At 49.1% G+C, this 24,136-nt stretch overlaps 1 protein-coding gene across 2 annotated transcripts in view; it reads left to right on the forward strand.

The window, feature by feature from the left end:
• Nucleotides 1–14,687: 14,687 nt before the first annotated feature.
• The window catches only part of VPS50 (VPS50 subunit of EARP/GARPII complex), a 2,190,829-nt gene continuing 2,181,380 nt past the window's right edge, over nt 14,688–24,136 (forward strand). For both annotated transcript variants that reach the window (XM_069648466.1, XM_069648467.1), the window contains exon 1: nt 14,688–14,863. In XM_069648466.1, coding sequence (XP_069504567.1) covers nt 14,831–14,863 — 33 coding nt within the window. In that variant the 5' untranslated portion in view covers nt 14,688–14,830. The remainder of the gene's footprint in view (nt 14,864–24,136) is intronic.

Here is a 24,136-nt window from a genome sequence, read left to right on the forward strand (position 1 = left end):
AGAGATGTGATATTTCCCCCTCTCATTTGAAGAAAAATCTGTGATGCCTAAAATTCACTCTAGTCAAGATTCATGCACTTGCGCGTTCTCAATTTCACTGGGCCTAGTAAGATCGTTGTTTTGTCCTCCCTTGTTCCCCTCATTTGCCTCGTCGAGCTCTGAAACACTTGTGTATGAGCGCGATACAAATAAAATATATTATATCATAAACCATTCATACTTCACACACATATAACACCAACCCAATATCTCCTGTTTCTAATGTTTTCTTAAGTGAAAGTTCTGAAAAATATCACTGTAGAAATTCTTAGACCTTATGTGAACTCCAACTCTCATTAGGCCTGTGAGAATGGTTCAGGGACGTGAGATAGACAACTGCTTAGTTTGGGTTTAGAAGCCATTTTATTTAAAGAAATAAGGGGGTTGGCAAAACTCCTCACTATCCTTAACCTAACACAAAACTCCCTGCCAAACACAAACTAATATAACATTTTAATGTAGACTAATCCTATCCCTCAGACTAGTACAAATTACATTTAGAAAAAATGGCATTCAACATAAAACATTCAGTATATGTTAATGTTAAAGGACATTTGTACTGCACACTATCACCACCAGAGTGGTCAGCTGGCGCTCTGGCAGCTCGGAAAGGAGGGGAGGTTGAGTTAGTGGGAGGAAGCAGGAAAAGTGCAAGAGAGGAGTGATGTGCTGTTGGCGGCCTCAGCCCGGTGGGTCCGTTGGCTGGGCCTCGGGTGTTTGCGGCCGGTAGTCGTTGTGTACTGTTGTGCGAGTCTATGTGTGTTTTTTTGTTTGTTGTTGCAATGTAGTGAAGTTTGTGCGGTTTGTTGTGCTGTAAGTTTTGGTTGCGTTTGATTTGGAGTTTGAGAGATGTATGCAGAAGGGGAAATTGTTAGTAGGGTTGGTTAGTTTGCGTCTCTATCCTGAATTGAGGCGCTCAGTTGCATAGTCTCCCCTGATGCGGCTCCGTCCTGATCTGGGACAGACCGGCATACAAGGTTCCTTACTCCTTAGTAGTGTTAGTATATCATAAACACTGTCCCTTTTCACAGGATCCGAATCTAGAAAGATGTAAATGAAAGTTCTGCTCCCACTGAAAAGGAAAAAGAAAACAAAAGATGATTTCCCCAAAAGGGTTCCTTCTATTCTCCCAGGATGAGTGCTCTGAACTGTTTCTGTGATAATACAAAATATCAGGAGAGAAAAAGAGGGTTTCTCCCTCTGACACTTTCCACAATTCAAAGAATAATCTTTAGGTTTCAAAACAACACAACACAGTCAGGTTGGCTTCTTCTCCTCACAGTTTTTATATTAGCTCAAAAAACAGAGGCATCATTAGGATAGTCTTTCCTAACAGCAATTTCTGAGGGGCGTAAACATCAAAACATAGGCAGGGTAGCTTCCCTGCTCACAGCAGTGTCAACATAATTTAAAACTACAAGGTTCTCTTCTCTTCATATACAGTAAGTGTCATGTTTTTGCATAGTCCAATATTTGTCAGATCCACTGACCTGTCCGTCCTGCACTAGAGGTTTCTTGCCCTAGTACACTTGCTTCCTAGGTCTGATCTCCTACATCTGATAACATGTACTGCAAATTGCACTCTGCTTATCTCCAATTTGCTCTTCTTTACCATAACATTCAATGGACGCACGGCTCCCTTCCCCAACTGTGCTCTTGCCCATTTGACTCAGCTTGGTCAAGACTTACTTTGGGGCTCCACTTAAAGTGTAACTTCCATTTAACACAGTGTGGTTCCAATCTTGGCTTTAAGGTAGAGCGAAAACTTTCTGGAGCTCTCTGTGTGCGTCATATCTCGCTTTCTCTGCCTTCTCAGTTTAGACACATTAACAGGAACAATTTAAAGACCACACAGTTCACACGCGAGAAATGAATCGTCTGCAAGTCTCTTGAATTGATTTAACTAAGGTTTGCTACTTTTTAATCACTCGCGAGTCAATTTCATATCATTCAATTATTTCTTCCTTTGTAACTTGCAACCCACATTCCTAGGCAAAATGGTTCCGTGTCTTTCCTTCAGTTGACACTCACCATGGTGCTCCTGCGAACATTGTTTGGCTCTGCACAGTGTTCCTGCCACAACCTCCTCTTCTTGCAAGGCCTTCCACTCTTCCCCTTGCACATACGAGGGCACTCCTATACCAGGAGCTAATGAGCACCTTCTGTCTGGGATCGAGGAGCGCTTTAGCACGGCATTGCTTTCATCGTTACGACCTGTGCATAAAGGGATTTCGGCCCCCTTGCCATATACGAGATAAAATCCCAGCCTCTCTGGTTCAGTTTCAGCGCCACCTGCAATCATTAACTGTCTGTTACTGCTCCAGCTCCCACTACACGCCTCCTGGTCCTCACATGTGCTTCTGCGACCCTCACTACTCTACCTCCAGTTGCATCTGCCTGCTGATACCTGAAAGGGCTTTTTAAAGCTATCAGCTTCTCTCAGGTGTTGCTCATTAGGTTCAATTGCTTGACCCTTGCCGCAGCACGACGATTTCTCAACCCTCCTCCTGGTCACAATACTAAGGAGTTTCTGGGACTTGTAGTCATAAGGAGCAAAGTGAGTTTGCTTTTAATTTTGAGCTGTAGAATCTCTTATAGCTAATATAGGACCTTTGTGGGGGTTGTTTTCCCCAACTCTCTGTTTGGATTCTCAGGTCATGTGATTCGCATGTACAGCACCATCCCCAGAAAAACTAGAAGGCGTGTCTCATGCCCTTGCAAAAGGAAAGGAGCCCCAGCTGAAGGTTTCTGGATGAATAGAGTCTAATTCGTCACAGGCCCCAGAAATTGAGACAAGGAAGAGGAGTGAGGAGTGGATGCAGATTGAAGAAAACTCCAATCTGAATGAGCGGACTAGCTGTTTTGGAAGATCATGAGTGCGCTGGATATTTTAAAATGCCATCTGCACTCAAACTGCAGAGAGCGCAGGAGAAGGAAGCGGTATGCGAGAGGACCGCAACGAGGAGAGTGAGAGGGCAGACAAATCCAGAAAGCAGCACGAGTTGCTTACTCACGTGGCACAAGATCAGGAGCAACACTGCAGGGATCGCTGGAGGACTGCTAGAACACCAGCAGCAACAGAGCAATCAGAGACGCGTTCCCACTGAGAGGCAGTGGTCCTTGATCTCAGTTTGCAGAGACACGCCGGCGGGTTAGCTGGAAGCTGTGGGGAGAGCCGAAGGAAGGTATGCAGAGTAACAGAGGCTGTTCCAGAAAGGAAGCTTCATCGAGACGGTGTGCCACAGGTCAGGGACGCTACGAAACACCAGTGAGTCCACCCAAAGCCATAGGGGACCACGCTGGCATACCGACAGGCATATAAGCCAATAAAACACCATACAATATAATAAAAGGCAAGATGTATTTTTGTCTGATGCAGTCATGTGCAGTAGAGACTGCCCGCTTCACCTGTTGTCACTGCTAGAGGGAACTGTTTCCTTAGGAAATACAGTGGTCCTACTGTGTAAATGAAAACCCACTGTATCTTCTGTATCTCAATGATAAAGTTCTATGACAATGGAAACATTACACTAATACAATATATACATTAAAATATATATATATAAACAAAAATTAATTTGATTAAACACTATTTCTGTAACATAACAAAATAAATTACTTTTCTTTCCACAGAGGGCTTTCTGTAAATACAATTATTTTCAGCGTGTCACTCCTAAACAATGCCTCCTGAGATAATTTTAACACATGAAGAGTTCGGTCTGCCAAGAAGGTTTAAGACGTGGCGGGCCCTGACTGCCGCCATAGTGGTCGGGGGTATCCCTGGCCTGAGGACAACCGAGGCACTGTGCAGCCCTGATCGCTGCACGTGCCAACTCATGCAGCAGGGAGCCTCCACAGGGTGGGGCTGCCACCACTGCAGTAGCATGAAAGAACTCCCACCTGTGGTGGGGGGGCACAGGCACTGCTCTGCACACTGCCATCAGCTGTTCCTCACCTGCTGGGGACTCAAGGAGAGTGTCCTCTCCTTACCCCCATCCTCATGGGGGAGAGGGAGCCCAAAAGACTCCAGACTACTGTCTGCTGCAAGGAAGAACCACCGAGCCCCCACTGGATTGACCATCCTGCAGCATCGGGAGCGGGGCTGCGAAGACCTTCCACCAGCTCTGTAGCAGTGGCCTGCACGCTCAGCTGAGAAGGGGCAGAGTTTTGCTGACAAGACGACAGCCGATGTGGTTCCTTGTTTACCCGGGCGTGGCTTTGCCAGCTAGCGGAGCACGCTCCATCTTGGGTGAGCGGACAAAGAGGGAGTGCCCTGTGACCATATGCCGATGTGGCCTTGGGATCCCCAGTGTGGTTTTTCCGGCCAGTGGGGCAAGCCATACTCTCTTGTGGACTGCGCATAAGGGGCTGCTCCCATTACCATCCTGCCGATGTGGCCCCCGTGTCCCTGGTGCGGCTTTTCCGGCCAGTGGGGCAATACCCACTCTCCTGCAGACTGATCATAAGGGGATGCCCCTATTACCATCCTGCCGATGTGGCCCCGGTGTCCCTGGTGCGGCTTTGCTGGCTAGTGGGGCGCTCCCTACTCTTTTGGCAGACTAATAAAGTTTGCAATGGTAGAGCTTCAAATATGTGCTACCCACCAATGTACAAATGTGTGTAAATTCGTACCATGACAGGAATTAGTGTTTAAGATGCAGTGATACCGCAGACGTAATATGTTTAAAGTAGGCCCACTATTTACAGCTTATCATCAATGTTGGCCAGAACTGCAAGTGGGTTGAATAGTTGCCATCATCACTCATGAGATAATAAACTGAACCGCCCTGCTGCATGGCACCCCTCCTGGGAGCATGGTAGCTCCCAGGATGTTGTAATGGGTCACGCGGCAGTAGCCACATGACCAACTTAATAAAAAGCACAAGCTGTTTCCGGCTCGTCAGTCACTCCAACAAAGGTTCCGGTGTTGTTCCTGTCTGGCACCATGCTGGTGCAACACCACGTGATCTGGGCCCAAGGACGGGGCCCAGCACAAGGACGGTGCCCCTGCTGGGCAACTCCTTCCCATAGGGATCCTGATGCAATGTGACCATGGCTGCTGGTGCGATCCCGGCCTGGGTGCCCCGAGAGCCGGGGCTGCGGTGCGCTGGGTGCCCCCAGCCACGTGGGTTACTCTGGTGATCCCGAGCGGGTGGGGTGAGCCCCACTCCTTTGTTCGCGCCCTGAGCGACACACTCAGGGTCTGTGTCGGGTGCTTCCGACACACCCAGGGGCTTGCCCGGTGATCCGAGGCAGGCCCACAACACGCCCAATCAACCTCTGGCAGTTTACCCTTGTAGATAGGTGTCGTAATGTGCACGGGCTCGTGCAGGGACACTTGTGGAATGTTATGATGGTTCGGAGGACTACATTCCACGGTGGCCGTTGGCTGGAGGTGGCAGGGCAGCAGGCTTGTGGGGTCTCGTAAATAAATACATTATAACCTACTTACATGTGTACGGTGGAATTACATCAGTGGCGACGAGGATTTTACGTGACCCCGTTCCACGTGTGTATCGGCCGGCTGTTTGGTGCTGCTGCCTGCCCGTCCTGGCGTTGCAGCTGACGACGCGGATTAAGGCCGGAATTCGTTGGAGCCGCCTGCCGCCTACCCCTGTGTCGTTAGGGGCGGAAGTGGCCACAGGTGGGCTCCGTTGGTGGGCGTGTGATTCCCAGTGGCGATTGGCGACCAGGGGCATCGCAAGCCATTCGGGAGGCGGCTACGGGCCCTCCTGTGTCCCGAAGGGGAAGAAGCCGGGGCAGCAGGGCGACATCGTTGCGCTGGCAAGTCGCCAACAAGATCCGGTTGGTGTCTCGGAGGAGGAGCACTCGTCTAGCGGTACGTTGCACGGAGGTCTGTATCCCTGTGTTGTGTTCAGCGTAAGAGACTGCACGTCGGCTGACAGCTCCGCCCCCGGCAGCGCATGCGCATCGCGCAGATCACTGCTGCCTGCTTGAGGGAGGAAGGAGGGGCTGCGGTGGCGCTGCGCGGCGTATATTAAGTATCAGCTGACTGCTGTTGTTCAGTTCGCAGGAGGCAGGAGCCTCATACAAACGCTGTACACGGGCACCTGGAGCTTGAGTTCTTCTACGTGCCACCAGACAGGATATTGGTGGTAAGGTGCATATGACTGCTGTGGAGCACTGTGCATATGGTTTGTGATCTGGAAGTGGAGTTTAAATCTCATGATTTGTTGTGACTCACCCGGTGCCTATTGACGGTTGTACTGCAATTACGTGTGGGTGCACGTGCACAAGGTGCCATTGAGGGATCATTTCAAGGGAACAAGAAGTCTGGAGGTTCTCACAAGGGTGGGGGAAAGGTTCCTGTTGGGGGTTTAAGGGACAAGGATTTCCGCCAGCAATGTTACATACGGCTGCAAGGCCTCCGCCAGCTTTTCTGCCAAATCCTGGAGAGCCTGTTGCTCCTTGGAAGCAGTGGGTGGATGCCTTCAAAGTATATTTGAGGGCTGCTGGCGGGGCAAAGTTCAACGACGATGAAAAGGAGGCTGCATTGCTGAATTGCATTGGGACTGAGGGCTTGAGAGTTTTTCGGCACCTGCCAGGGGAGAACGTAATGGTTCAAGGGGGAGGTGAGGGAGAAATGGTTATTAGTGCATATGAGACAGCTTTGAAGAAGTTACAAATGCGTTTTGGTAAAAGAGTTAACGTGGTTTTAGAGCGGTATAAGTTTTTCTCTAGGGCGCAAGGCTCTACGGAAAGCATAGATACTTATGTTACGGCACTACGTGCACTCATGGCTACATGTGGGTTTCCTGGCAATGGGGAGGAACACATAAGGGATCATGTTATGATGAAGACATCTAATCAGAAAATAAGAGAAAGGTTATGGATAGAGAGTGATCCTTCACTTGAGAAGGTATTGGAGATTGCAAGAGCAATTGAAGCTTCTAAGACCAGTGTACAAATGCTTACTGAGAGGGATATGAATAGGGAGATGGTGCATGCGGTAGTAGCAAAGAACAAGAAGGGTTTGGATAGAGCTGGGGTGCAAGGGACTAGAGCACCTAAGAGTAAGGAGGGGTGCAAGAATTGTGGCTGGTCAAGTCACACGGCTGAGTCTAAATCTTGTCCTGCCTGCAATGTCGAATGCAGGAAGTGTAAGCGTTTGGGCCATTTTGCACGTATGTGTAAGGGGCAGTTGGTTGCTAGTGTGGCATTAGAAGACTCTACCATGTCTTTCACCACTTGTTCGACATCCTTGTCCATAGCCGGCCACCAGTACTCCTCCCTGAGTCTCCTCTTAGTCAAAGATCGACCCAAATGACCAACATGTGCTAACGTGACTATTCTCCCTCTCAAACTCACAGGGGGTATCAACCTACTTCCCCTAGACACACCCCATGGACCCTCGGCTAATTCATGTAAAACTTGGGCATAACCTTGGGCAAAGAAGGGACATCAGGAGGGGGATCTAATCAAAGCGTCATATTACATGTGGAGGGAAGTGGGCGGAAGGGTCCATGGGTGTCGGTGGATCAGCACCCTGTGGATATGCTGGTGGATTCGGGGTCACCCTATACACTGGTGGCTCCGGATGTGTATCAAGAAGTGTTGGGTAAAGATATTTCGACTTTATTGGCTGCAGATATCAAACCATGTGCATATGGGCAGAGTCCCATCGACCTCCTGGGCTACAATTGGTCGAAATTTTCCTTCAAAGGGAGGCAAACCTTGGGTAAGTTGTATGTGGCTTCAAAGGGCACAAATGTGTTGGGTTGGGATGAGCAGGCTGCACTTAAAATACAGATTCACCCGGGTGAGAAGGAACCGGTTCTCAGTGTCACGGAGGGAGCAGGACAGAATGATGAAATGGTTACTTCTACGGTGCTTATGAGTGAATTTCCTGAGGTGTTTTCTGACACTCTGGGTAGGCTCAGAGGTTTTACACATCGCATTGTTTTGAAGAAGGGTGCGGTTCCCAAAGTACATAAAGTGAGGGGAGTGCCAGTAGCGGCGAGGGAGGCATTCAAGGAGGAATTGGCCAAATTGCAGTCAGCAGGGATAATTGAGCCCATTGAGTCCTCAGAGTGGTTGTTTCCCGTGGTTTTGGTTAAAAAGGGGGATGGGAGCATCAGAATGTGTGTAGATCTCCGGGAGCTGAATTCAAGCATATGGGTGGATCGGCACCCATTGCCGAATATTAATGAGTTGTTATTGACATTAGGAGATGCCAAGTATTTTTCAACTTTTGATCTGTCAACAGCGTACCATCAAATTGACCTGCATGTTGACTCTAGACCACTTACTTCGTTTGTGACTCCGTTTGGGGCATACAGATTCTGTCGCATGCCATTTGGCCTTGCTTCGGCTTCGGCAGTCTTCCAGAGGTTGATGCAACAGATGTTGGGTGGGGTGGTGGGAGTCAGTTATTTTCAAGATGACATTCTAATCTGGGGCAGTAGCAGGGAGGAACATGATGCCAGGGTAAGGAGGGTCATGCAGATTCTTAAGGACAAAGGTCTGACTGTAAAGTTAAGCAAGTGTCAGGTAGGTGTGGAAGAGGTCACATATTTGGGACATGTATTGAGTTCACGAGGTGTGAGTCCCAAAAGGGAGTTGGTGCAGGCGTTGAGGGATACACCAGCTCCGGTCAATAAGGATCAGCTAAGGGCTTTTTTGGGCCTTGCGGAGTACTATGTTAAGTTTATACCCAATTATGCGGAAAAAACAGTGGCCATGAGAGCGCTCATGAGGAAGTGTGTAAGATTTGCATGGTCTCAGGAGTGTGCAGTGGAATTTGGGTTGGTTAAGAGGGATGTAGAAAATGCTCCTTGCCTGAAATCATTTGACCCGAAAAATAAAACGGCCCTGACTGTGGATGCAAGTGAAGTGGGTTTGGGGGCAGTGCTGGAGCAGTGGATAAGTGGTGAATGGATGCCAGTGGCTTTTGCCTCGAGGACTTTGAGAGATGTTGAAACTAGATACTCGGTAATTGAGAGAGAGACTTTGGCAGTGTTATGGGCTTCAAAACACTTTAGGACGTTTTTGTGGGGCATTCCTTATATTGTCAGAACGGATCATAAACCGTTGGTGCAAGTGTTCTCTACCAAGGGAGTTATGGCAGTATCCCCGAGGATTGCGAAATGGTCAGTACAACTACAGGATTACAATTTTTCATTGCAGTATTTTCCGGGGAAGTTGAATGTGGTGGCAGACTGCCTGTCCCGTTTGCCTATGGTGGAAGAGGGCAATCAGACAGTTTTAAGGAAAGATGAAGACTGGCAGGAATGTCAGGTTGCTTATGTGACGTCTGCGGTGGAGAAATCGTTGTGGGATCAGGAGTCTGAGGCCGATCTTGAGTTAAAGTGGATTAAGGAAGGTCTAGTGAAAGGGTGGCACACGGTTAAGGACAGGCCTGAAGGGAAAGGTTATGCCCAAGTTTTACATGAATTAGCCGAGGGTCCATGGGGTGTGTCTAGGGGAAGTAGGTTGATACCCCCTGTGAGTTTGAGAGGGAGAATAGTCACGTTAGCACATGTTGGTCATTTGGGTCGATCTTTGACTAAGAGGAGACTCAGGGAGGAGTACTGGTGGCCGGCTATGGACAAGGATGTCGAACAAGTGGTGAAAGACTGTCAGGCATGCTCTGTTAGCGATAAAAGCAAGGTACTCCATACACAACCTATACATCCTGTAGAGGTTCCAGAACAAGTGTGGTCGAAATTGGCTTTAGATATCATGGGTCCGTTTGAGTGTTTAGAGCCTGAGTGCAGATATATGTTGGTGTTGGTGGACTATACTTCCAGGTGGATTGAGGTGGCGGCATGTTCTTGCGTCACAACTGATTCTGTCATGGATTTCTTGAGGAAAATATTTGATCGTGAGGGATTACCTGCAACCTTAGTCACAGATAATGGGGTGCAGTTCACTTCCAGAGCGATGAGAGAGTTTTTGGAACAACATGCTATTTCCCATTTTAGAACAGCTTTGTACAATCCTTCTGCAAATGGATTAGTGGAGAGGGCCAATGGTACTATTAAGTCAGCTATAGAGTTAGCTTTGGCTAATGGTTTGGATTGGCAGGAAGTGGTGACACAATATCTGGCTGCATATCGCAGAACGCCAGCCACAATTACGGGTAGATCTCCATTTGAGCTTATGAGGGGCAGGAAAGCAGGTACTATGTTGAGAACCCTGGCTATGGGTGGTGGTGGGCCATGTGATATGGATTTACAAGCTATTCATCGCAGTATTTTGGCGCGACAGGAGGCCATGGGGTCTTCACAAAAGTTTAGAAAGGAGTTGAATGTTGAGCTTGGGGATGGGGTGTACATACGAAATCCCAGGATGGTTCATAAAGGTCACAGCAAGTTTTTGCCCTCAAGGAGAGTTGTTAAGGTTGGAAAAGGCCATGTGAGATTGGAGGATGGTTCTGTTTGGAGCAAGAAACGGGTGGTGGTGGATGGTTGCAAACGTGGGGAGAGGGCAGGTGTGGAGTTTGATTGGGAGTGTCACGGGACTGGGCTGGATTATGATCCTGTGAGTTCACAAGGGATCAGCCTTGAACAGGAAGAGGGTGTTCAACTTCCAGGTCCTGTGAGTGCCGAAAGCAATGTGGAGGGTCAAAATGCTTCTGATCAACAACCTGATGTAGGACAAGAAGGGGGTCGTCTTGCCAGGAGGTGTGGCCCCCCCTATAAGGTTTAGAGATTATATTTGTTAAACATGAAATTTACATGTTATGTTGCAATGCATCTTTGTGGTCAATATTTTCTTTATCCATGAATGCAATTGGTATTAATGATGAGTTGTATATATATATAGTTATGTTCATGTTTCCATTGTTCAAAATGTTCGCGATGTATGTGTCACAGGTTATTAACAACTGTGTTGTGCAAGGGAAGAGGATATGTCGTAATGTGCACGGGCTCGTGCAGGGACACTTGTGGAATGTTATGATGGTTCGGAGGACTACATTCCACGGTGGCCGTTGGCTGGAGGTGGCAGGGCAGCAGGCTTGTGGGGTCTCGTAAATAAATACATTATAACCTACTTACATGTGTACGGTGGAATTACATCAATAGGGTGTGTGTTGGGGGCTGCTCCGGTCCACCGGGCAGCCCCACACTCGGGTCGGGTAGCGCCCGACACCACACGCTGCAGTGCGGCGATCACGCCGCGGGATGAAGGGTGGGGGTTCATCCCACCCGCTCCGGGACACCGGAGCGCCACACATGGCCGGCAGGCAACCGGCTTACCGCGGCCCCGGCTCTGGGGGCACCCAGGCCGGGGTCGCCACCCTGGCCCGACTCACAGGGCCAGGGAAACGCACAGGGACGGTGTTGCCCGGCAGGGGCACCGTCCGGACGGCGTTGCCCGGCAGGGGCACCGTCCTGGAGCTGGGCCCTTTCCTTGGGCCCAGCACACATGGTGGGGCGCCGCCATTGCGCCGACACAAATAACACACACACCACGGAGTCTTGCTGGTCTCGACTGCTGAGCCGGAAGCGGCTCGGACCTTTTATTAAGATGGTCACATGGGTAACCATGTGACCATGCCACAGCACACTGGACGATACCATGGCCCCTTGCAGGGGTGCCATGCAACACTCCTCCTTTTTCATAACAACAAAACGAAAAACCCCAAAATCCCCACCTAACCACAACTACTACTATTTGAGCCACTCTACTACTTTGCACACCCTTTATTAACCTGGGTGAGTGGCTCTCATGTCACTAAACAGTACCACTGGGGGCTACTGGCACCACATAAAGCACTCCGAGTCTACAGGTGTGCACCACCCAACATTTCCCACTCCCTGGGCCATTTTAAGCAAACTCGTGTCTACGGGCTCACAGTCTACAGGGGGACGTCAGTTATGATGCCCACCTCCCATACTCGTGGAGTCGCCGGAAACCAGCTTGCATCCTCACCAGCACTCGTATAGAACAGTCACAGCAAAGTCAAAAGCCGGCAAAGCCGCACCTGGGGAGGCCCAGGGGCCACATCGGCTAGGTCCATTTGTATGGGGGCAACACCCCTCAGGGCCCGTGTCCTTGCGAGCCCAGCTGGTGTTGGGCCCGCTGCCTTTGTCCCCTTTCTCCTTTCCATTGCAGGCCCAGTCCGTGGTGGGCCCGCATCCACACCCCTCTTTTTCCATTGTGGGCCCGGATTGGGATGGGCCCGGCTTCTGTTGGGGTGAGGGCAGGCAGCTCCCCTCCGTGTCGCTGCTGAGGGAGGGACAGTGCCTCCTTTGATCCATCAGCAAACCCCGTTTGGTTTGGGCCTGCATCCTTGGAATTTTTCTTTGGGCCTGCATCATCGCCTTTTTCTCTTTTTTTTTTTTTTTTTTTTTTGCGCGGGCCCAGTTGGTTTTGGGCCCGCCTCATGTGTTCCTCTATCGCGGGCCGATGGGGGCAGCCGCAACTCACGTGGTCAAGGCAGCATTCCCTTGTCTGGCTTCAGGCCGTAGCAGGGGCTCCAGTGTTTTCATTTACTTTCCGGCAGCTTGCACGTGGGGGAGGGGCAGGCAGCTCACCTCTGTGTTTCGGGAAGGGCCGCTGGGCATCCACTCTGCCCGCTCCTCGGAGCGAGCGCCCCATTGTCCTTGCGGGCCCAGTGGTGGTGGGCCCGCCTCATCACATTTTTTTTTCCATTTTTCACCGCTGCGGGCCCGGGTCGTTCAGGCACCGCCCCCCCCCTCCTCCGCAATGGGAAACCCACCACGGGCCTCCGTTGTTTCCTTACAGCGAACCTCGCCGCTCTTTCCCGGCGGGGGGGGGGGGGCGGCGACCCACCTCCTTACTCCTGCCGCAGCCGCCACATCTCTCCCGGGGCCACATTTCCTTCTTTCTTTTGCGGCGCAGCTGCCGACTTGTTCCGTCTCCCGCGGGGGACGGGCGGGTAGTTCGCCATCCTTCCTCGGGGGGGCGGGGGATCGCCTCCTCCCTGCAGCCGCTTCCTCCACGCGGCGATGCCGCGGGCTTCACCCGACAACCTCAGGGGACGGGCAGGCAGCACGCCATCCTCCTTTTTCGCGGGCCCAGCTGGTGTTGGGCCCGCCACGCCAATTCTCCTGCGCGGGCCCCGTTGGAAATGGGCCCGCCCCAAAATTTCTTGGGGGCACGCGGGGCCCCTCGCCTCATCGCCATTGTTGGGGGCTGCTCCGGTCCACCGGGCAGCTCCACACTCGGGTCGGGTAGCGCCCGACACCACACGCTGCAGTGCGGCGATCACGCCGCGGGATGAAGGGTGGGGGTTCATCCCACCCGCTCCGGGACACCGGAGCGCCACACATGGCCGGCAGGCAACCGGCTTACCGCGGCCCCGGCTCTGGGGGCACCCAGGCCGGGGTCGCCACCCTGGCCCGACTCACAGGGCCAGGGAAACGCACAGGGACGGTGTTGCCCGGCAGGGGCACTGTCCGGACGGCGTTGCCCGGCAGGGGCACCGTCCTGGAGCTGGGCCCTTTCCTTGGGCCCAGCACACATGGTGGGGCGCCGCCATTGCGCCGACACAAATAACACACACACCACGGAGTCTTGCTGGTCTCGACTGCCGAGCCGGAAGCGGCTCGGACCTTTTATTAAGATGGTCACATGGGTAACCATGCCACAGCACACTGGACGATACCATGGCCCCTTGCAGGGGTGCCATGCAACAGTGTGTAGAAGTGTGCTTAAATGAGAATGTGTATAGTAGTGTTACAAAATGGCCCACGAGGTGAATGTGAGTTTTACTGGTTATTGTAACACATGCCATCTGAAGTTGTCGTGTGATTTGTTTTACCCTTGCCTGGGATGTTATAACGTCAGCAAAGACGTGAGTTGGGTCACATGCATGAGCAGTGACCCACCCTGATAAAGGTGCCGAGCAGGCTACCGCTCGGCAGTTAGATGCACAACGCGGTGTCCGCCTAGTCATTGCCGCTCCGAGCGGCTCACCAACAATGGGCTTGTGCACCCACCACAGCATCCTCACCATGTGGGGGACGGAGACCCTGACACTCTAACAGAGATAAGCACACTTCTGCTTACCCCGTGGTAGGAAACAGCCTGAAAAGGCGCTGTAGCAAATGCAGCTTGTAACGGGTCCGCTGAAAAGCACACTTAAAGCAATGAACAGGAACAATAGTTTGCGTGTCTGCAGAATGGTGACTGCCAACATGGGGGGCAGTTGCTGGGTCACCTCTTGAGGTCCCTTTCAACTGAAAAACGTGCAAGGTCCTGGTGCTGTTCTTCCTTGTTATCCACCAGTACTCCTGCTTATAAATTAGCTGCCTACAACGAGCCTTTGTGGTCCAGACCTGGCTTCTTTCTCTCTGCCACAGATATTCTGGAGGTGTGTTTTTAGATACCAAGTGTTCCCCTTATTACTTTACTGTAGCTGGTTGAAGTTTTAAGTTAGTTTTCGGGACGCTCTCTGTTATTGCATAGGTATATATCTGTCGTGGTTGTCTCGCTCTCCGTCGCCTCTCTTGCTGTTCCTGTGCTGACTCTGCCACCCATACCCTCCTTTTATGGCAGACCCGCCCCCTTTGCTTCAATAAACCAATGATCCGCTACCAGATAGGTTAACGTAAAAGGGACTGCGCACGCATGCGTTGCTTGAGAATGCGACTCTACAGAATCTGTCACAAGCAACACTGAGTCAGCCTGAAGGTGTAAAGTGCGCATGCGCGATCCCTGTGGCGCTTGGTATTGTTATGACGTAAAGTCATCTTGAGATCGCTTCCTGGGATGGTACTACTCTGTACAGGAGAAATATACAGGGTGTGCAGCTGCCGGAGCTGTTCCCGTACACCGATTGCTAGAGGCTGGTGACGACATGCAGAAGATCAAGTTCCTTATGGGCCGCCAGGTGATTACAGTATTTTCTTCTGTATAATTCAGTGCCTGGAATAAACCCGGAAGAAGCAGTGTCCAAGATAGTAATGCACAGTTAATTGACCTGGACAGAGAGAACAGGAGTTGTAGTGCCTGGAAGAGTGGTGCACATGGGCATGTTCAGGGGAGAACAGTGCAGATACCATACACACCAGAGCTGAACCCTGCGCCATGCATCGCTGGTGCAGAGCAAGGTAGATATCCTTGCTGTATCTGCACCGGTGAAATGGGGCACTACCTTTCAGAGATCAGTGTCTATGATAGGGCAGTACCCACTGCAACACTACATGGATAGGGAAAGAGAAATGTGTGTTTTGATGCAAGTGTTCGACGAGGATGCGGTATCGCAGACTGTAAAATGGTATTTCCATGCAATACCGTTTGTTTTGCTATTTATTTAAAACGATTCTTTATGTTGTCAGTCTAGCAGTACCTGTCGAATCGTGTTACGTAGCAGTGAATGATGGAAGGATTGCGTGTGCTTCTCCTGCATCTCCTCCAGGGAATGACCGCTTGGCTATCTTTGGACCAATTGTTGGAAGACTGGACTCCTTACCAAATATTATAATCGTCATTTTTTAATTAAATCTTACCCCCAAAGAAACAGCTGGATAGTAAGAGTAGTGATAGATAAACTGTGATGCAATGCATAGTCCATAATTCGTCAGAGACAGTGGAAACGTGTTAGCAGGATCCACTAAAAGACTGAAATCTGAGAATGTTGAATGATAGAATAAAGGGGTATATAGTTGCAGATTCTACCCGTTTGGCCTCCCATTCTTATTTTACCATCAACAATGGGTTTGTCAGTTTGCAACATTTTTGTGATACAAGACATTTTCGTCAGGTATGAGATAAGATCTATTCACCATACATGCCAAGTGTCCCCATGTCATGCACAATACTTTGAGCCAGTCCTGGTTTTTACTGTTGCCAGTTGGGACTTGTAATTTTATTTCCCTCATTTAGTATAGTCCTACAAATCCAAGCATGTAAAGTGAAAAGGCAGGATAGGCTCAAGGTGTCATGCTTAACATGCAGCCACTTAGTAGCTATGGTCCGTCGTTTATGAGCACTAGGTGTAGAGCGGTAATGCCCACAGATCTAGATGAGGGCTGCGGAGTACATATCAGAGTTGTCTCTAAGTGGAGTTAAGTGGAGCGGGGGGAAATGCCAGTGATATAAGATTAGTTAGAAACAAGGGGTTTGCTTAATCTGTACCATCATTTGGGCAAATAACAAATGATCTCAGATCGAGACATCAGAATCATGATATGCCTATAGATACACGCCTAGTAATTTCCCCTCTAAGTTAGTTACGTAAAGGGCACTCAAAAAGCCCCCGTTTTATGATGGGCAATACTGTGAGACAAAAAAACCACTAATGCATTTCTCAAAGAATGTAGGTAACATGGATAGAACATTGTAGGGTAAGACTCACAAATCAATAATAGAAAAGTAATCCAGATGAGTCAATAAAGTGCACAGGAGCAAGAAAAACAAAAATGTATTTCATGCAACTGTGGTCGGGAATCATTCACAAGAAATCATTCAAATGAGTATTACAAAAGGTGGAGTTTTGACATTAACAATATTACAATACGCTTAAACAAAATTCTCCTCCGATTGGTCGAGCGTGGTAGCTCTATAGGTGAATCTATACAATTCCTAGCCCCATTGGCTTATCCTAACCCTTGTGACTGTACTGTAATTAATTATTAAAAATGACTTCATATTCATTTCAGCTACTTTCCCAGATTTGCTATTGAACAGGTGAAGTTTCCATTTTGTTTCATTTGGTCCTTGGTGTTTTGATTGGTGGAACACCAGTGGCCATCATGGGCTGGGCCACCTCGATCATCACTAACCAATGACATTGTGAGGTGCGAGGTGCGAACAGTGTGGCAACAGTTGTATATTTTACATCCTGTTCTCATGTGAATTGACCTGCTGGCAACATCTTACCGTTCCTTCCCCTTCCGGCTGCGTTAACTGGCAGCATACTATTGCAACTTCTGACTGTAAACATGTAACACTATTCCTTCCTCTCTCATGGGCTGTGCTCACAGCCTGCTGCTTTGAGCTGAATACTAGTCAAGATTATGTGTGTGTGTTTGTATTTTGTTTTATTGAGTATTTATTAGGAGTTTATACCACAAAATAGTGTTTCCAAGTGCCACAAGGCAAGATGGGGAGGGAACATGTTAGCAAGATGGGCGATATTTATATTGAAGAGCCATGGCAATAGGATAAAGCCCTGGGGGATGCTGCAGGTAGAGTGTGGTGAAGGAGAAAAGGCCCAGTTGCATCTGGGAAGGGCGGTTAGTGAGGAAGGAGGTCAGCCATTCCAGTGCTCGATCCGTGACTCTGAGGGTATCATGGAGTCGTTTTTTTCAGGATAGACTGGTTGACCGTGTCAAAGGCAGAGGAGAGATCGTGGACCATGAGAACAGCAGGAGAGTTAAGATTCAAGATTTGCAAGCATGTTTTCATGGGTGTTCAGAAGAGCAGTTTCTGTGCCTCTGGATGCCCGGAATCCAGATTGATGGTCATGGAGCCAAGCAACAAGTTCAATGTGGAGGATCAGTTGGGAGAGTACCAACTTCTCCAGGAATGTGGTAGCAGAGTTAGGGCAATAGTTAGCTGGGCAGGAAGGTCAGCAGACAGCTTTTCTAAGAGAGGGTGCACAAGTTAGTGCTTGCGGGGTAGAGGGAAAGAACCAGTGGTAAAGGAGTGGTTGCAGAAGTCTGCTAGAGCCGGGGCAAGAGGGGAGATGTCCTTAATGGTTCTGGAGGAGCAGGGGAGCACCTATTTGGAGGAGAACTTCATAGAGCGGACTACTTTAGAGACCTCATCCAGTGCTATGGGCAGGAGGGACGAGCGTGCACGGGTTGGGAGGAGTGGAGCCAACTGAGATGGGGTAGCAGGAGCAGGAGTGGAGATGGGGGTGTAGGAGAGTGAGGCCAGGATGTCATGAATTTTAGATGTGAAATGGGAGGCCAAAGCGGTGCAGAGAGCCTGAGAAGGAAGGAAAGAGGTCAAAACTGCAGTTCTATTGTCGAGTTCCTTGCAGATTTTGAAGAGTTCAGCCGTGTTGTTAGTGACTCCAGAGATACAGACTTGGATGTGGGCCCTCTTCTTGGAGCGGATAGAGGAACAATATTGCCTTTGGAACAGGTGGCAGGCCAGTTTGACAGAGGATGAACCCGAGGTGTGCCACACCCTTTCAGCAACTCTGCACTTACGTTTCAGAGATTCTAGATCGGGGTCATACCAACCGTTGCGCTTGGAAGCAGGTTTTAGGCAGATCCTCATGACAGGGGAAAGGATATCTAGGGTATTTTCGAGATGGAGACATGCAGGTTAGCAAGGACGGCATCGGAGGGAGAGTCGGAGGAAGGGGTGGGATGGGGGATGAAGGTGGAAGCAAAAGCAACGACTGACACTCGCTTCATCCGTTGAATGACAGCAAAGGAGCCTGGCAGTGCCGGGGGTGGCTCAGATAGAGGGCCAAAGGGCTCAGATAGAGGGCCAAAGGGCCCCAAGCGGGAGGAGAGAGTGGTCAGACCAGGATAGGGGGGTGGTGACCAGGTCAGAGATATGAAAGTTGCCAATGATGAGGGCATCCAGAGTGTGACCGGTTGAGTGGGTCGGCCCTGAAGGAAGAATAGTGAGAGAGGGGGAGTCGCACAGGACGCAGAGGTAAAAGTTGAAGGCACCAAGGAGGAGGACTTTGGAAGAAGAGTTTGAGAGGGAGGAGGCAAGGCCAGCCCATTCAGAGAGGAAGAGAGAGAGATAGGGCCAGGGGGCCTGTAGATGGTAGCAAGGGTGAGAGAGAGAGTGGGCGAGACCCAGAGCCTACTGATGAGGCATTCAAATGAGGAGTAGCATTGAGTAGGTATGATAGAGGCAGGGACCCATTCAGAGAAAATCAGGGCCACTCCACCTCCGGGCCTGTTGGGTAGGCATTTGTAGAGGATTCTGTGGCTCTCCGGAAGGAGAGTGTCAAGAGACAGAGCTGGCATTGAACCACGTCTTGGTGAGGGCGATGTCAAGGTCAAAGTCTTTAAGGAGGAGACAGATGTCAGAGGAGTGTGTGACAGCAGAGCGAGCATTCAGGGTAGCTAAGTGAAGCTGATTACACCTTCTGAACGTTTTCCAAGGTGGGATACATGGGCGTGCTACTCTCGGTGGTGGTGGAGATGAAAGAGGAGAGGAGGAAGGAGGAGTAGCAGGAGGAGGGAGGAAGTTGATCAGAGAGGCCAGGCGCTAGTCAAGGAGGCGGATAGTACATTGAGAGCCTTGGGACATGATAGTGCCATTGTGATTTACATTGATGACGCACCTGGAGGATGAGAAGTTTGCCAATAGTACTTCCCATCTAGTGCCACAAGTAATGGGTAAAGAGAAGAAAGGGGAGAGAGTGGAGACGAGATTGGGGGGGGGGGGTGTCCATACGTCAGGAGAGGGAACAGAAAAGGGCATCCAGAAAATGAGGGCATCCAGAGTGTGACCGGCTGAGTGGGTCGGTAATGTCTGCCTGGAAGTAGCATTAAAGTAGGTGTTGACACTAGGGAGGTCTGGGTTAAAGGCCAGGAGAGCTCTTTTAAGTTTAAAGATAAAGAGTGCCATGGGAGTAGTTGGGGGAGAGAGAAAGACAGACAGGGGAGGTGTACAATGCACAAATTGCTCACCAGGCAGCCTAGCAGCCAGGCAGGTAAGGATGAAGGAGGTGTGCAATGGAAGACAGTCGAAGCACAGATTTCAAAGCACACCCAAATACGATTTTCATGCGAGGCACTAAGATGGAGCACAAGATGGTGAAGGCAAAGATTTGAAAAACACATCTATATTCGATATAGCTAGTTGGAAGGCATATGCTTGAGTGCAGCAGCAGATTTTAGCATAGCTAAAATCGATTTTCTCTGAGGTAGTAGAAAAGGCACACATTCGATTACAGCAACAGATTGCAAAATAGAAACAGTATTTCTGTTTTCGGACATCAAGATAAAAATGGAAGCATTTGCGATTCGGTAATGTTAGAAGTCAACAAAGAGTGAGTGCAGGAAGTTCAGAGTCACAGTACTTGCGATGAAATGACCTTGCAGTGCAGTCAAGAGAGGCGCCAGGCACTAGGATTCAGTAAACCTTAGTTATTTGACCGGTATTGGAGGCAGCAGTCCGTAGGTAAGGTAACCCTGTGAGAGGTAGATGAGAGCAGCATGGAAGATAACACAGGGGAAGGAAACGTGGGTTGCAGTGCCAAGGATAATGCAGCTTTCAAATGTGAGTGGGCGTGGGAAGGCTTACCAGGGAGAAGGCGATCAGCTTGAGGAGGGCCAGTCCATCGTGGTGTTGCATGGTGGTGGGCCCTCTCAGGAGAAGGCCCTTTGGTGGGGGCTGGCGATCGCCTGCCGGCTCCCAGACCAAGCGAGCTTTTCTATTCTTCAGCAGCCAATTGTGCGGCTCCACAGAGGCTGGTAGAATGCCTCAGCTGCATGCTGCAGACCCGGCGGCCATGACAGAAGGCCCGGGTTCAGTGATTAGGAAATGGACCCCATGGCCACAGCTGCCCTCCGGCGAGATGCTCTCCTGGAAAGTAGGGGGGGCGGTGTGTGTGTGTGTGTATGTGTGTGTGCTACTTCAATTTGAATGAGTGATATTAAAACTTGATGAATCATTCTTATGATTTGTTAATTGGTCTTAACCGATGCACAAACCTCATGGACTCCTTTGTGCTTATATAGTGTCTCTGTACCTGTGTATGTTGAGTTCTACCTGGGCGGGAAGCTAACCTTCCCTTTTGTGTGTTTCTAGTCTTGGCAAATACTTCCCTACAGGGGGCGATGTGTCCCTTTTGTCTGAATGACTTTGTCTCGTGCCTATCTCGGCACAGGGTCGGAGTCTCACCAGGGCTGTGACCTGTCATGGTTAGTTTTTGGGAACATGGGCAGAACTTCTATTTGTTATGTTTCATTTGCTAACTATGTGGGAAAGGATTGAAGTTTCTCCTTTGCAGCCATTCACTGCGCTGCCTTCTTCCCCTTTCGCTTGCAGACCCTGCTTCACCTAACATTTGAGTAGGTCATGCTTCCTTGTATTTTCGGCTAGGAAAAGGCTTCACCTCATACTCTTGACCAATCGATTTTCTACTTTACACTGTGCTCAAGGCTGTCAACCTTGCCATTGCATTCCTTTGTGATGTCCTAAACTGGCTGCCTTTGCTGTTTAAAACAATTTCTAATGCCCAAGGCCTGTTATTCGAATGGCTTAGGCCTTGTCTTCAATCTTGAGGCCTACTAAAGTGCACACACCTATGGAGTGTTGATGAGTGTATGCGTATAACTGTATTGTGTGCCATATTTTCTATTACTTAATGTCGTTATCACATGCTCCTATCTACCTAGTGTAGTTCTTAGTTCATGTCATCTAGGTTATCGTGAAAAGTGCAAAATTTCGAATTTCAAGCTACTAGATGGCCATAAAAAACACCAGTCAAATATCAATAGCCAATGGCTAGTGGCAAGTGCTAATTTTCCCCCTTGATATTGTGTATATATGTTCTTTGGTTAGGCCCTAAGGTCTGTCCCTATGTTACTCTGTCATCACTAGTACTTGCATTGCTTAGTCTATCTATATATGTTCTCCACTATATACGTTTGTTAGGGAGAATTCTCAGAAATGTGTTAATTCCCTTCTTCCTTAGAGACCCCCAGCTCTTTTGCTGGACTTTAGGACTGTTTATCTCTCATGTAGTTTTAAATGTGATTTATTTTCTGTGTTTCTTTAAACTTTGGAGTCCTAAACACTCCATAGGCATCATCTTTACATTGGGCCTCATTACGACCCAGGCGGTAAGTTACCGCCTGGGCTGGACCTTTACCGCCATGGCGTAAACTATGTTTACGCCATGGTGGTTGGCGGACTTACCGCCCCATTCCGAGGTTGGCGGGGCGGTAAGTCCCCATTAACCCATTTACCCTTCCCCATTCCCATTTTTGCCCCATAGGGCATAATGGGAGTGGGGAAGGCGTTATTTACGCCACCGTAAATTACGGTGGCGTAATTAACAACATGGTCCCTTAGCGCCATGGATTTAAACACCTGCTAAAAGCAGGTGTTAAATGCGCCATGGCGCTAAGGGACCTCGGAATCAGGCGGTAAGGGTCGGCGCTGTTTACGCCTGCATAAACCCCTTACCGCCTGGGTCCTAATGAGGCCCATTGTGTCACCCAGCACCTTCAGTGCAGTGGCACAGGGAAGTCTCTTAGATTTCCCAAAGGTTTAGATACCTGCCTTGCTGTGGCTGCACTGAGGAAGACGTGCTGAGAGTGGAGCTTACCCCATGTGCGCTGAGTGGTTGTGATTGCAGAGCCGTGACCATGTTTATGCTTCAGGTCCTTAGCAGAAGGCAAGTTGAGGGACTGAGGAGTAAAGGAGACTCCTAGGAGGCATGGCCAGACCGAAGACACCTGTGCTGAAGAAGGGTGTGGGTCCCAAGATTTCTCTAAGCAGTAGTAGCAGTTGAAGTCTGAAAGGTAAAGCAGCCTGCAACTGCAGTGTTCCTGGAGCCGGCGAGTGAAGCTCAGCGTTGGGTTCACTCAGCAAAACTTGCCGGTAACTGTTGCCAGCTCAGAAGTTACTTGTGTGCGCTCAGAACCGAGTATAAACTGTTTGCCGTTGTGGAAAGTCTTTTTAATAATGGTAACACACGCATTATTAGTGAGAACAATAGTGTTAGCGTAAGAAGAAAAGACTATTCTTTCCATTGTTGACCAATTTACTGTATTTGGAGTGGTCACGTGTCTCTCATTAAAAGGGAACGTCTATTACTAACATTGACTTTCACAAGTGTAACAAATGAATGCAGCATCAAAGTGAGGTTGCGTGTGGCCAGTTGGATTTTCCGAAAGGAGTCTGAAACCGTCTCTGTGATATTGAATAGAAATACAATCACTGGTATCACTGTTTTACCTTTGAAGACTGCACCTTGTTGTATTCAGAATACTTACTCTTTAAGTCTAAAAGTTGTTGTACTGACTAGAAGAACAAATATTATCCAAGCCAAGAGGCTAACCCTTTCCGTAGTGGAACCAGCACTATTAAGCTCTATAACCTGATCTGCGATGTTGTTTAAATGTCCACTTCCCTCTGATGCAATTGTAGCATTGTTACCTGAAACTCGAAGAGTGGATATACAGCTTCAGGGTGGTTAGTGGAACCAAGAAGGTGTGAACAAAGTGGGGGAAGGGAGCTGGGTGCTTGTAGAAGAAGATAATCTGTAATACTGAAGACTGCTGAAGTTGAGAGAAAGTCAGTCTTGGAGCAGAGGCAGGTTATACTTGTGGCAGTAAGGCAGACAGAAGAGGCAAAGAGGCTGCCCTTTTCTTGGAGTATAGGAAAGAAGAGTTCCTTGCCTACCTGTAGAGGTTGAAGTGTCTTGTCTTTATATGCCTAACATTCGGAAGAATACAGATGTAGACAAATAAGCAGAAGTACCTGAACTATGGTGGTGTATAAACTGTCATTGGATGTCACATTGAAGTTGGTTGAAGTAGTAGTAAACTGTGGAACAAAGGAGATTGTTCCCACGGTAACAGTAGTAAAACGATGGTTGTCAAGAGGAAAACAACAACCCAAAGAGGAACATCCTGGCAATTATACCAAATGTACTGCGAAGGCCTTAATCAATAGTAAAGTCACAGAAGAAGTTGTTAACCTAACCTTTGAACTGTAGAAATTAACCTTGCAAAGAAGACATCCAGGATTACCATTGGTGCTATTTTCTTTGTTGAAATTTGAAGGGGGTCTTTGATAGCTGAAGACGTGTTACCAGTGGATTTTTGTTTGATTAACTTGAAATTCACAGGAACTGGTTCAAGACTTTTCTTTCCCTTTGAACATTTGGAGAATTGACTTTGGCAAACCCTCGGGAAGGGATTTGCCCAGGGCAGGTGAGTCATCCAAAATACTGGTTAAATACTCTTCATTCTTTTATGTTTATGATTTCCTTTGCATGTTTTGTTTAGTGTGAGGGCTAGTTTGTTTGTTAGGAGTTATTCCCTTTGCCTTTAGACCAGGTAGGGAATTCCCTGATAGAGTAGGAATAGCGAAGATTTATTTGCCAAATCTTTCTTTAATAAAATGTCTAATATTGAGAAAAACACAAGCAGTTGTCCGCCTCGCATTACTGACCCAACACAGTGCAGAGCGTCCCTTGCCGTGGAAGCCAGGTCGTCAGCTATTG

This window comes from Ambystoma mexicanum, chromosome 2q, assembly GCF_040938575.1.
Source record: "Ambystoma mexicanum isolate Mex_15411 chromosome 2q, UKY_AmexF1_1, whole genome shotgun sequence".
NCBI lineage: Eukaryota > Metazoa > Chordata > Amphibia > Caudata > Ambystomatidae > Ambystoma > Ambystoma mexicanum.